A 12,968-nucleotide genomic window follows, 5' to 3' on the forward strand; every position below is an offset into this window, starting at 1 on the left:
ATGTACTTTTTTTAATGTACATTGAATACACTTTTTTAACATGACTGAAACGGGGGGTTTCAGTGTATTTATTTAATGCAATACACAGAAATACATCTAAGATTACCAATATTAATCAATTTTTTCTTCGGGAACAAATAATTAAGAACTTCACTATCCAACAACAAGCCCCTGTGCTTTTTTCGGATCGCGTCACGATCAATTTTGTCAGCTACATGTACGTCAAGCATAAACAATATATATATACGCTGCCAGCGTGGAAACTTTCTGATTAGTCAACTCGTTTCCTAGGTGGAGTTATCTATGCACGTTTACGCAGTGCCAGCGCTTATGAATTTCTCATAATACGTACATTTAGTTGATTTTTACCCCAATATCGAATTTCCACTTGTGAGTTTTAGCAACCTCTCTTTCTCTCTCTCTCTCTCTCTCTCTCTCTCTCTCTCTCTCTCTCAAAACTAATGATTTAGCATTGTTTTCCTATATAAAACAAGTTGATCGCAGTTTTGTACACTTTTATATCGTGAATTTTAATTAGATTCATTTCTTTATTTGCAATATTACTTTTGGAATACATATAAATATATATAATGCACTTTATCAAAAAACTACATAATTATGTATATCATTTAAACCCTGATTTCGATATTTTGGCATTGATAGTAAATCATTAAAAAATGTTTATACATACAAAAAAATGTATAATGTTTAAGTGTTACAATATTCTATATTATTACATATCTGCTATTGAGGTTGTAAGGGACACATCGGAGTCCATTTTGGGACGTACTTTACTTCATATCGAAATAAACAATAAATTCAAGTATAATTTTATAATTTGTTTCTTTAAAACAATTATTACCTAACAGCGTAGCATAATGGGCTAGAGCATTATCTACGGAGATATGTCATGAGCTTAAATGCCTTTGGGGCTTTTAACCACAATTTAAAAACAGATACTTTTTTGGCAAAATATTGATATTCCAGTGAATGAATTTTGATTGTAATGTACTTTTATCCACGTTAATATCGACTATTTTCTAAATGAATATTATTATTAAAAAAATCAAATATTAAAATAATATAATATTACAAATGTAAATCATTAAATGCTGAGCAATTGAAATACATTACTCCATATGTATAACTACAAAAAATATTTTCGGAAATCAATCACAATATCCAAGCCAACAATATTACTTTAACTTCATGTTTAACTAGTAATAATTATGTGGAATTATCAACTGTGTACATATAATTTGTAATACAATACAATGTAGCTCTCTTGAATTTCTTTCCTCTTTAACACCAACACCCGTATTGCCAGATTTGCGATGACTTAAAAATCAGAAACAAGATGATTTAATTTTAAATAAAATCAAAAATTAAAAATTAAAAAAACACCAACTTGAAGGCATATAAAGTATAGAAGCACATATTAAGAATTAGCATTTTAATTAAATTTTAATCAAAAGGGCATGGTCACGGTTTTGGTCCAAAATTATTTTTCTCATTCTAATGTCTACAGTGCTTAAGTAAGGAATTTCTGATAGGCAACCAATATTTGAGTGACATTCGTTGAGATATAAGCGAATACACAGACCTTACATTTCTTTGCAATGTAAACAAATCTTTTGTTAACATTTTGAATGTTGAGGTGAAAATTCCAGTTTCATACCTGAACATGAATGTGTCAAACGTTAGGAATTATTTATCTATGTAAGAACGTGTTGAAAAAAGATTTTTTACTGGTATATTGGACTTGAGTAAATGAGGAGATGGCACGAGCCTTGTGTACATGATAAAGAATTGTAAGCTCTGTATTTTGCTTATACATGTAACTCTAAGACTGACTCTCAAATTTCATTCGATCATTAGATATGCATTCTTAAAGTATTGTAAATAATAAAAACAGAAAAAAAGATTTTGACCAAAATCGTGACCATGTCCCTTTAAATCTTACGGCAAGAATGTCTGTTTAAATCTTACGGTAAGAATGTTTGTTTTAATCAAATGGCAAGAATTATGATGCTGCTTGATAAAATGACAAATTGCATTGCGTAGACAATTTAAATCAGAGCAGATTTATATCAGTAGAATAATCTGTTTAATTTTTTCTAAATCTAAATAAAATGCAGCATATATTAAAAGCCGTTGCAATTCATATAATTAACTATAGCAGCGCTGGAAAGGAACAATTTCAATTCCCTGTGTGCGGTAAAAATCTTGCATCTCTTTACTTTGCAACACATTCATCTCGTGCTCCCGTTGCTCCGATCTGGCGAAATCATCGACTCCAATTCCACATCCACCAACATCACCTGACTTGTACCCAGGATGCACCATTAACTCACAGGATATGACGTCATTTCCGTTACATTTGAACGCCTTAGCTAACTGTCTTTGTAAACGTTCTAAGGTCATATCTGATCCCATCGTCTGTAATCCAACAAATCGATCGGAAACCCTGCGAAATAGAATAGAGAAAAAATATGCTGAATTATTTAAGAAATAAACAGCAATTTAAAAAGTTCACCGGGATATGAAGTTGGTTGGTCACGTGATCAAATTCTGTGAAGCCCGAGGGGCTTCCCGGTAGATTTGATCACGTACCAACTAACTTCATATCCCGGTGAACTTTTCAACAATGCTGCTTATTACTTTTATTTACGTTTAAAAAAACCAAATCGTGTTAAAATTACAGATATTTGAAAAAATATTTCAAAAGTTGACGTAAAACGCTACTAAACAACTATATTAAAAAACTAGATTATCAAATCTTCATTTGGAATAACCCGTACTTTATTCCACGGCGGTGGTAAACATTACTACAAAAGTAGAGAAAAACTTAAATTTCAGGTATAATACAATTATCCATGAAGCCATTGACACGATGAAGGTTCTTCACTTTTAATATGCATGTCATTGAAATTTTTATTTTTGAACAACAAAATATTTATAATTATTCAATAATGCATCAAGATTAAAATTGTGTTACTCTAGATTGTGGTGACGCGTTTCAAATCACGTTATAAACTCTCAACAGAGATACAAACAGTACATGTATATAAAGTATTTAACATGCAATTTACATTGTATCTATCTTAAATTATGTCAATCGGAACATGCCCTTGGATTTACAGTTGTACAATCTTACAAACCCTGTTTCAAATCTAAACCGCAAATTCATGATTTCAATTTTGATTATGCGTTTGCAAAATCGTGTATTATCACAGTTACATGTTAAGCTTGCAGGTAATTAAAAGCATGTCGGGGCTACTTTGCCCAATTTTATAAATACCAAATGCCGTTTTCCTTCAAGATAGGTTTGGCTGACGATGCTTGATCAATCACCTCTTGAAACATTGCATCTAAGTCTTTGATGACGTCAGCGGTCCAAGAATACACGTGGTCTGGTTCCAAATCTTCATCCGGGCATCTCGTACTTCGAACTCCATTCTCCCGTAAAACTGATGCAAACACTTCACAAATTCCTGGTTGCAATACAGAAATACGTGCATTACGAACTGATTTTGTAACGAAGAAATGACTTTGTTTGACATTAACCACGAACACGAAATAGTTTGAAAACTGGAAACTATAGAAAAATCATAAATGATCCCTGTGTTTCAGCAATCTGTCCCTTTATGAGAATGTGGGTTTGAAAGTTAAATTGTTTAAATTCAGAACATGTTGTATATGCATTACTTTTGTTTGTTTGATTTTGTGTTTTGTTTGTTAGTTTTAATGAGTTCGGTACTTTTGTTTTGGGAGGGATTATTGTGCATTTGAAAACAACAAAGCTTGTCAATCACAGGTAGAAGAAATAAGAGCACGATGTTTCACTTTGAAAGGAGAAATCAGTATTGCTAGAGAAAAGTTTGTTCCCTTTTAATTGTCAAGTTAAAGTGTGAGCTTAGTCCTTGTTGAAATTGCATAATTTAAATTGAATATGAACAATTAAAAATAAATCCGTTGGAAATGTATTTCAAACAAAAAACCCCCCACATACAATGCCACTGTCTGTGTAGTAAAAAAATGTAGCATAGATAGAAATAGACAGTACAAATGTGGGTTTTACAACAACAACAACAACAAAATTTAAATAAACGATTGGAAGCATTATGTATATCAGGCCTCAAAAAATAGTTTCAGTCATTCAAGCATATCTTTAACAAGATGCACTATAGCATAGCATAGCATTGAAGTCTTATACCATAGCATTGGAATCTTATACCATTTGAATCTCATACCATAGCATACAATTTCACATATTTTCATTCATTCGTCATATCATACCATAGCATAGCATACAACATGATTTTTACTCGGTTTTAAATGATTTTATTTAAAAGAAATAATGTTCACATTGCAGATGAGTGGTAAACTTTAGCTTCTTATCATTTTACTTCGAAATGTTTGGAATTATTTGATCTGTGTATGGAGGTGTTTTTGTTCAAATCTCCTAGCAAAATTTACCATAGCATACCATACCATATCATTAAGCCCTTCATTTTAATTTCTAATATCAAAGCATACAAATATCAAAGCACTGCATTGAAATTTCATAGCATATCATCAAAATTGCCTACCTTAGCATAGCATACAGTTGTAAAAAAAAATATGCATGAAATGACTGTGGTTATATAGACTACAAAAACCAAATATATATAATTTTTTATAAAGGTTAGTCCCACAAAGCTTATATATTATGCAATAATCAAACGATTAAATTTAGTGTAATAGGCAATTTAAAGAACATTTCAAAGCATTTAATTACAATTTTCTAACAATCTGAATTTATTTCTTCAACTTACTAAGTCCTGTCTCCTCTATTAGAGATTCATTCACTGATATTTGTGAACAAAACTAAAACAAAAATTTATTAAAGGTAAAAAAAAACCCATGCATTGATGAAAGATCAGCCTGCTTTTTAAATAGAAGCTATGAAAATTAAAAACTCAAAATCATGATAGAACATTTCTGCTTTAAAAAAAAATCCGCATCACTTTATTTATCATTTTATGAATAATGATATGCCAAGAGAATGTTGGATCTTGTTCCGAATAAGCAAAACAGGCAAATAAAATTGTCTGTATTGATTTTTCTTAAAAAAAGAAGATAGTGTTTATTTAAAAGATTAATCTTCACAAATAAATACCCATTCTGAAAATTTTAAAGATGAGACTTATGCATATATACACATTACACACCCACATGTTTATTGCGTCGAATATAACACTATATTTACATTTGCAAATATGTTTCCTTTTATGGACCTATCTATATTATAACAAAAACGTTCAATTCTGTATGAACGTTTTTGTGACGTCACTCTGATAACTGCACGCGCTTGTCGCTTGACGGTTGTAATATTGTAAACGTAAAAAACCATTATATTAATTTTTCTGAACGGTTTTCCATTCTCAAACGTAAATTTAAGTAATAAACAGCAATGATAAAAAGTTCACCGGGATATGAACTTGGAAACTAGGTGATCAAATCTTCTGAGAAGCCCTTCGGGCGTCACAGGATTTGATCACGTGACCAACCAAGTTCATGTCCCGATGAACTTTTTAAATTGCTGTTTATTTCTTGAGTGAACCACATTGGTATCTTAAATACACATTAGTGATGGTGCTAAAAATTAATATTTATATCTACCAAGTATTATTCTTTCTATTTCTTGCAGAAACTTATAGTCAATTCATAGCTCTATAGAAACAGCCAGACTGAAATCTACCCGCCCCGTTTATCGATTGGTCAAAATCTACAGTGGCTGAAACTGACAAGAACCGACAGGACAGATATCGACTCGCCCTGTTTATCGATTGGTCCAAACCTACAGTGACCTAGGAAAAATCACGGACTACGAAATATGATCATGATGATGTCAGACCTAAATTCCCATAGAACATGATTTGGCTGTTTCTTTTGGATACCATACTGATGCACATTAACAGTAATTTGGTGAATTTAACTCTTTTTTTTACAATAATAAATAAATATAAACAATAAAATGCTTTCTTTGATGATTCATGCAAATTATGAATGTAACCAATACCTTGGTAAGGCGGGTTATTTTTTTCTGTAATGTCATCACCTTCGTATCCCCCATGGATCATTAAATAAAGCATTTTATTGTTTAATTTATATTGATAATATGAGATATGTAATAAGCTCCGGTGTGGTATACTTCTATATTTCATGCACATATCTTTTGATATTAAGAGACACCATTTTCATCTACCGATATTTTTTCTGTCTTCTATTTATTAAGGAAAACCTAGCTCTATAGGAACTGACAGGGCTGAAATCTACACAGTCCAATTCTAAACCAGTCAACTGATTGGTCTAAACCTTCAGCAACCCAAGAAAATCACAAACTACACGAAAAAATCATGATGATGTCTGACTCAAATTCCATTTTAGACGAATTAGCCTTAAAATGAAATATTATCCTCATTGCGAGAATTGATGAAATCTTAGAGACTAGATGAACATGTTCCCGGATTGATATCATATTACAAAAATCAGACGCTCATAATTTAAGGTCTTTCGATTGTCGCATGACGTCATTGGGAGCATTCCTGAATATTTTACCGTTATCGGTTAAAATACTACTGTTATGTAATGCATGGTTTTGCCAATATTTCACTTGTGTTTAACACATTTTAAGCTAAGTAAAGTGAAATAACACAAATGTTTAACAATTTATAGAGAGTAGTTTGAGTTAAAATCGCTGAATTCAATGAAAAACTGATAAAACCGTACATAGGAAAATTTTTACCTGGCAAGGTAAACATTTTTTTTTTCAGATGTCGATAGACGATATAAAGAGTTACAATTGTACCAATTTTCAAAGAGTTTGAACCGTTTTTTCAAAGGTTATAGACGTTTGATGTTGCTAAACTGTACTTATTTATGGTTGAAAAATTGTATCAAAATGCACTCTAAGTTTGATACTTTCATACTGGCAAGTTTAAATAACCTTAAAATGTTAAGATACATAAAATGAAGGATTGCGATTAATTTCTTTAAAAAAAATGCTTTTAATATATAGAAATCAGAAAAAAAAAATTACGTTTGATTGGAGAGCTATAATTGCCCTGATAGTGTACCTATGTTAGCTCCTACAGCATGAACACACTATTTGCAACATACCAAAATTAAAGTTCAGTTTGAATGTTTACATATTAATCTTCATATTTAAACCAATTTTACACGGATTTTACCATAAGAACATCAAGGGTAAAGAAACCTTAAAAATAAACTTCTACTTCAAAATCTGACGGTTAAACGGAATAACGCTGCAAACAAACAACAAAAATCATACAAAAGAGTGTGTTAAAATTTATATTAAATATTCTGAACTTTGCATTTTATAAATACAAGTTATATATACATGTATTTATAAATCTTTTATCATATAATTATGATGATTTGAAAATAGTGTCACTGATCATTTAAAAGGATGCATGGAGTCTGTTCTGTAAAATATATAGGTTTACCTGGAAGAAGATGTGCGTGTTGGTGTCCGTCAATATGTTCTGGCTTCTGGCCCATCAAAGACTGAAATCTGTCAATTTGGCTTTGTAACTCCCACTTCACCTAACAGAATAAAGAGAAAAAAATAATCAAACAAAATTTTATCCGTTCATAAAATAAAAAAAAAGTTAAAACAATCATATAAGTCGGATTTTTCTTTGGTTTCATATTTCTTTTCATTTTATTTTTTTTTAATTCAAACTGAATTTCTCTTTGTTTGGAATACGTGCACACAAGTCATGTATATGGTCTTTATAATTAATTATAACGTTGAGAAATTCTAGATTACCTCTTCCATATCAACTTCGCCTTTAGATAAAGCTTTCTTGAGTGAAGAAAGATCGAGGAATTTACCAGTACAATCGGTTAGTGTTTTCGTTTTGGTTCCAACTGGGGTTCCTTCAATGATGTTGAAATGCATCCCTATAACAGAGGACAAAAATCAATAAAAAGGACAAAAAAGACGTATTTTTTTTATCTCAAATTTACAGGGTATACACATATAATATGCAAATTCAAAAGTTTTTCACAAGCACGTGATATGTCATGTCCAAAATGTACTGATAACGTTTAAAAAAAGAATGGAATTTTAATAATATTTGCAAAAGTAAAAATAAAAGTATTGCATGGAACAGGAATAATGGAAGGAGAAACAATATCATAGTTACAGACTTACAAGAGTATTTAGTTTTTCGGCCATGATATGTTCACCAACATCTCTGTGGCCATTGCATTTGATAGAACATTTAAAATTTGGAACACTCTTGTTTTTCAAAAGTCACAAAAAATGATGTTTTCGTCTATTTTTCTCCTAGTGTAAAGAATGAGCAGATTACTTCTAAGGATACTGTTCAGGTTCTTAAGGGCGGGGTGATAGGTATGACAAGTGGAACCCTGCTTTTGTCTGTTTTCTCTTCGTATTGCAAAAGGGTATTTCTGTCTTTTGTGACAATCTGATCAATTGCAGATTGTACTGTGTGGGCTTTATAGCCTCGATTACACAGATGGGATTTTAATATTCTGCTCTGTTCTTCAAAGATTTCATTAGAAGAACAGATCCGTCTAATTCAGGTTGTTAATCCTTTAGGCATTCCTCTAAAAGTATTGGGAGGGTGGCAACTCGATGGCTTGAGATAAGGGTGAGAATCTGTGAGTTTCGTATGGAGATTGAATTTTATTTCACAATCTTCCAGAGTTGATGTATCCAAAAATACATTTTTTTGAAACTAGATATTTTCACTGTGAATTTAATCGAATTGTGGAAGGAGTTGGCAAAGGTAATATAATCATTAAGGAAGTTTTCAATCCATTTCATCTCAATATCGTCTAATTAAGAACCGCAACCAGCCCAAAGGTTTGAAGGAGCTCTAAGAACAGGTTGCGTTCCAATCTTCCCATTTAATGTATTGGCGTAAGAGGGAGCCATTTTGGTGCCCATAGCTGTGCTACTTATTTGTTTGTAATGTTCGCATTTTAAACATGAAATTGTTCAGTTTGAGTACATGTTCAAGGAGCTTGAGTAGAGATTCCGTTGATGGCTGCTGAATCGTTCTACTGTCCCATACCCCCCAGCAGGCCTTGATACCTTCATCGTGAGGAATATTCGTGGTACAAGGACGTGACGTCCATTGTAACGAAAAGAGTATGGTCTGGAAGGCCAGAGGAAGGTGTTTTATTCATGTAATCTGTAGTGTCCTTGAGATATGACGGCAAAGCTTTAAGAATGTGAACACAAATTGTTTATAATGTAGTTGTTCTTTTTTGTAGTTTGTTTAGTAGTATTAGTAGTAGCGCTAGAGTTTGTTTTCTTTGTTTTTCCCATGTAATTTATTCCTTTTGTCCTGAAGAAGGGACTTGCTGTCCCGAAAATTTGACCATATCTATTGTTCGTGTCGTTAGTCATTTTAGTGCTTTATATATTCAGTTTACTGGCTTAGTATCTAAATATTAGATCCGACACTTTAAAGAAAAAAGATAGGTCGAATCAATCATTCTTGACGTCATTTTGGTTCTAGCACCAACAAGTCTCTCTGTAATTATTGATTTACCTTTACAGTCTACTTGTAATAAAATTGTTTAATGTTTAAAAAACCTCTTTTAAGGGGAAAGAGCTAATATAAAAAGCCAACGCCTAAAAATGCATGCAACAAGTTTTGAAATGTTTCACAACGCATTCATGTATGATGAAACATGTATACTCATGATCAGTTGAACGTATGCTCCCATAACCTCGCTTTATCTAAAGCGAACATCTTTATCTCTGCATGAGACCGACGTGTCAATGCACTACTGTACCAACAACTTATGAATATCTTGTAAGGATGAAGTACTAGCTGGTAACCTCAATTCAGCGAAAATTGTGATAACAAAAATTTGATATCCCAGATAGCATGACTTTGTTGGGCCAACATTGGCTGTGGGTTGCAAGGTTGGCAAGGTTTAAGTTTTATTCTTTTAAAGGAGCTTGTAAAAGCCCAACATTAAAATAAAGATATTCTGCTTATTCTATTCTGCTGCTGTAGAATTTAAGTTGCCGACCCTGAGATAAGAGATATAGCACATTCACTGACCAATCAATTAAGTTTTCGTAAGACTAGCCAGTTTCCATGGTTATTGTGATATCTGATCTGTTGAGATGGCGAAATCTGCTCCCATTTAGCATTTTGTAGGACAGATCTAGAGTTATTTAATACACAGTCTGCTAAATGCATAGCCAAAGTCTAGCGAATAAAACAGAAATGTAAGTATTATTCATCTCAAATAACTGCATATATTAACCCAATTTTATTAACGTCTAAATATATATATCTCTCATTTATTGAATATTCTTTTTAGGGAATGTCAAGCTGTCCCCTCCCAGTTTAATGAACTTTCCGCTTTCCTCTGACTTAAAAATTTAATGTTTGTGAAAAACAGTGTTTTATTTGAACGACTATAAATAGCTGAAGATATAAATGAAGCTAAACAGAAGAAGGTGGATTATAACTTTATTCTATTTTGGAGGAACTAAGTTTAAAAAGTGTGGATATAGATTTACCCTGTGAACATATGCTAGCTAAATAAGGAACGGCCGTTATCTAATTTCAAGGATTTTTGTTTTATCATAGCTTGTTCATTTTCAATCTGGATTCAAAATAAATCTGTCATTTAACTAGCATTCGGCCAATGTTGCTCATATATTACATACCTTGGCAAACTGTTGGGCCAATATCGGAAGAATGATGACAAATGTGACGTTGTGCCGATGTCGACCCAGCATGTGGGGCCAATGTTGTGCCGATTAGCAAAACTACATTGGGCCAACATTGTTTGCCAACACTGGGACAAAGTCACTGGTTGCGTTGGGCCAACAATGAATCAACAAAGTCATGCTAGCTGCGATGTTCCAAAAAACATATACATTTGATGAAACATCGAAATTCGATGTAATAGATAACTTTTTTTTTCCTTTCAAAAACTTCTTTTACAGTTTATTTTAATCCTACCAATAAGTAGATATCCCAGTATTCATTACAAATGTTTTATCACAATGTCCCAATTTTTTAAGGAAAATACACATGTAAAATTAATACTTTCAATAAACATACATAATTTCATTTCATAATAACGAATTTAATTCTCAAACATTTAAAACCATATTAAATAGTTTTAACCAAACCTGTTTACCATATTAAATTTCAGGGTACCTGTTGGCATGTTGACCTTTTTCGCCCTATTGACCGCATCTTCTGCTGCGACGCCATTAACCATCAGCGTGACTCCACTAATTGCCCCGCTCAGAAAACAGGTCACCATGCCCTCGTTCCGCTCCACGCTATAGCCAAAGTCGTCTGCATTTATAACCAGAAGCCTCCTCATTGTTGTACTGATGGATTTGCGGTTATCAGCGTGTGTGTGAGTACGGCAGCCTCATAGGGATGCAAAATGTAAGGTTTAACACATTGAATGTAAGACGACTTTGATGTATATAAAAAGGGAGCATCACATCTGCAGTTGTGCATGAAAATATGCACAAACATATGTACATCTCGTAAGATACTTTTTACGCTATTTTGTATGTGAACCGAATTGCCTAGCATCCGGTATATAAGCTATTTACATGTATGTATTTTATGTCAGTTATGCTATGCAACCCATGTATATTAATTTTGTATTGCGGCAATGATATTAGATCGTTTCATAAAAATGATCAATGTTAGATCAGTGTTGTATATCTCCCTTGAATGCATCGTGTTTAGTGATAAACACCAAATGGTGTTAGATTTCTCCATCTGATCTGTGTAAAATTTCCAATTTTTTTTATCGCACGAAGTCAAACTCATGTATTATCGTATATATGAGCCTCGAAATATAAATACCGTTTAAATAACACCTCTGCCACTATTCTTTCTGGTGATTAATTGCATTTTAATCAATGATTTATTTAGGATTTAGTAAACTCTCTTATTTGCGGCAAAATATTCCAAAATACATATGTACATTTTTCAAATAAGTATGCCACATGATCTGGTCTTCTTGAGTGTATACTTTGTTGAAAAATGTGCAGTAATAAGTGTCAAGCATATTTTAATACATACTGCAATCAAGCTAATTTAAACATTTACACTACAGATATTTAATTGCTCTCTCTCTCTCTCTCTCTCTCTCTCTCAATGTTAGATCATTTTTGAAGAATAAATGGTAAAACGTCATGTGATTATGTTGTTAAAACACTTAAGCAAACATTCACCTACATTCAAACTACAAATACCCACTGGAAATATTCATGCTTATATAAAATTCTAAAGAAGGTGTTCTTGAAGCGTTGGTCATTTAAACGATAGTTTTTGTTTATTTCTTGTGTTAAGCTACTTAAATAGTAAAATAAAACAACACACCCTTATACTGTTCTAGACAAAGAACACGAACATTTGATCAAGTGAGAAGATGACAAGGAAAAGATCTAGAAAATAATTTCAGTGTGTCATTTTGGTGCTAGAGCCATTATGACGTTATAAATGATTCAGTTGATGTATTTTTTTTTTCGTTTTTTAATACGTCAAAGGAATTGTGTAGAAAATAAAACGTTTACTTGAATTCTATATTAATTCAATAAAAAGGTAATCCGAACATCTATATTTCAATAGCATCAGTTTGAAGAGGAGGTAAAGAGTTTGTTCAATGCGGTTTATTTTTGTGAGAGTGTAGGCAGTCTATTTCATTAGTCAAAATAAACCCTAGAAATTTGTTACTAATTTCCTTCATATTTCATTGAAATTAATAGTTCAAAACATGATGTTTCACTAAATTTACCGAAAATAAATCTTCCAGTACACCTTATCAGGGAAGCTATTGTCATGAAGCATCACTTAAAGAATCTATATCTTGAATTTTACAAACGTGTGGGCACCCTCCATTAACTCGATTTTGACCTTCAACTA

The 12,968-nt window shown here is 32.2% G+C and overlaps 1 protein-coding gene across 1 annotated transcript; it reads right to left on the bottom strand.

The window, feature by feature from the left end:
- Nucleotides 1–498: 498 nt before the first annotated feature.
- On the bottom strand, nucleotides 499–12,113 carry LOC128159689 (carbohydrate deacetylase-like). The gene is made up of 5 exons (XM_052822865.1): nucleotides 11,235–12,113; nucleotides 7,838–7,971; nucleotides 7,512–7,611; nucleotides 3,302–3,494; nucleotides 499–2,467 (listed from the first exon to the last, which is right to left on the bottom strand). The coding sequence occupies exons 1-5, from the start codon at nucleotides 11,404–11,406 to the stop codon at nucleotides 2,170–2,172; spliced, it is 897 nt and encodes a 298-aa protein (XP_052678825.1). The 5' UTR covers nucleotides 11,407–12,113; the 3' UTR covers nucleotides 499–2,169.
- Between the last annotated feature and the right edge of the window lie 855 nt (nucleotides 12,114–12,968).

The sequence above is a fragment of the Crassostrea angulata genome, chromosome 8 (assembly GCF_025612915.1).
Source record: "Crassostrea angulata isolate pt1a10 chromosome 8, ASM2561291v2, whole genome shotgun sequence".
Lineage (NCBI taxonomy): Eukaryota > Metazoa > Mollusca > Bivalvia > Ostreida > Ostreidae > Magallana > Magallana angulata.

Coding starts and splice junctions, on each gene's coding strand:
- LOC128159689 (XM_052822865.1), bottom strand. CDS start 11,406: ATGAGGAGGCTTCTGGTTATAAATGCAGACGACTTTGGCTATAGCGTG. Junction 7,972..11,234: donor AAAGGTCAACATGCCAACAG/GTACCCTGAAAT, acceptor CCTCTGTTATAG/GGATGCATTTCAACATCATT. Junction 2,468..3,301: donor TTGAAGGAAAACGGCATTTG/GTATTTATAAAA, acceptor TCTATTTCGCAG/GGTTTCCGATCGATTTGTTG.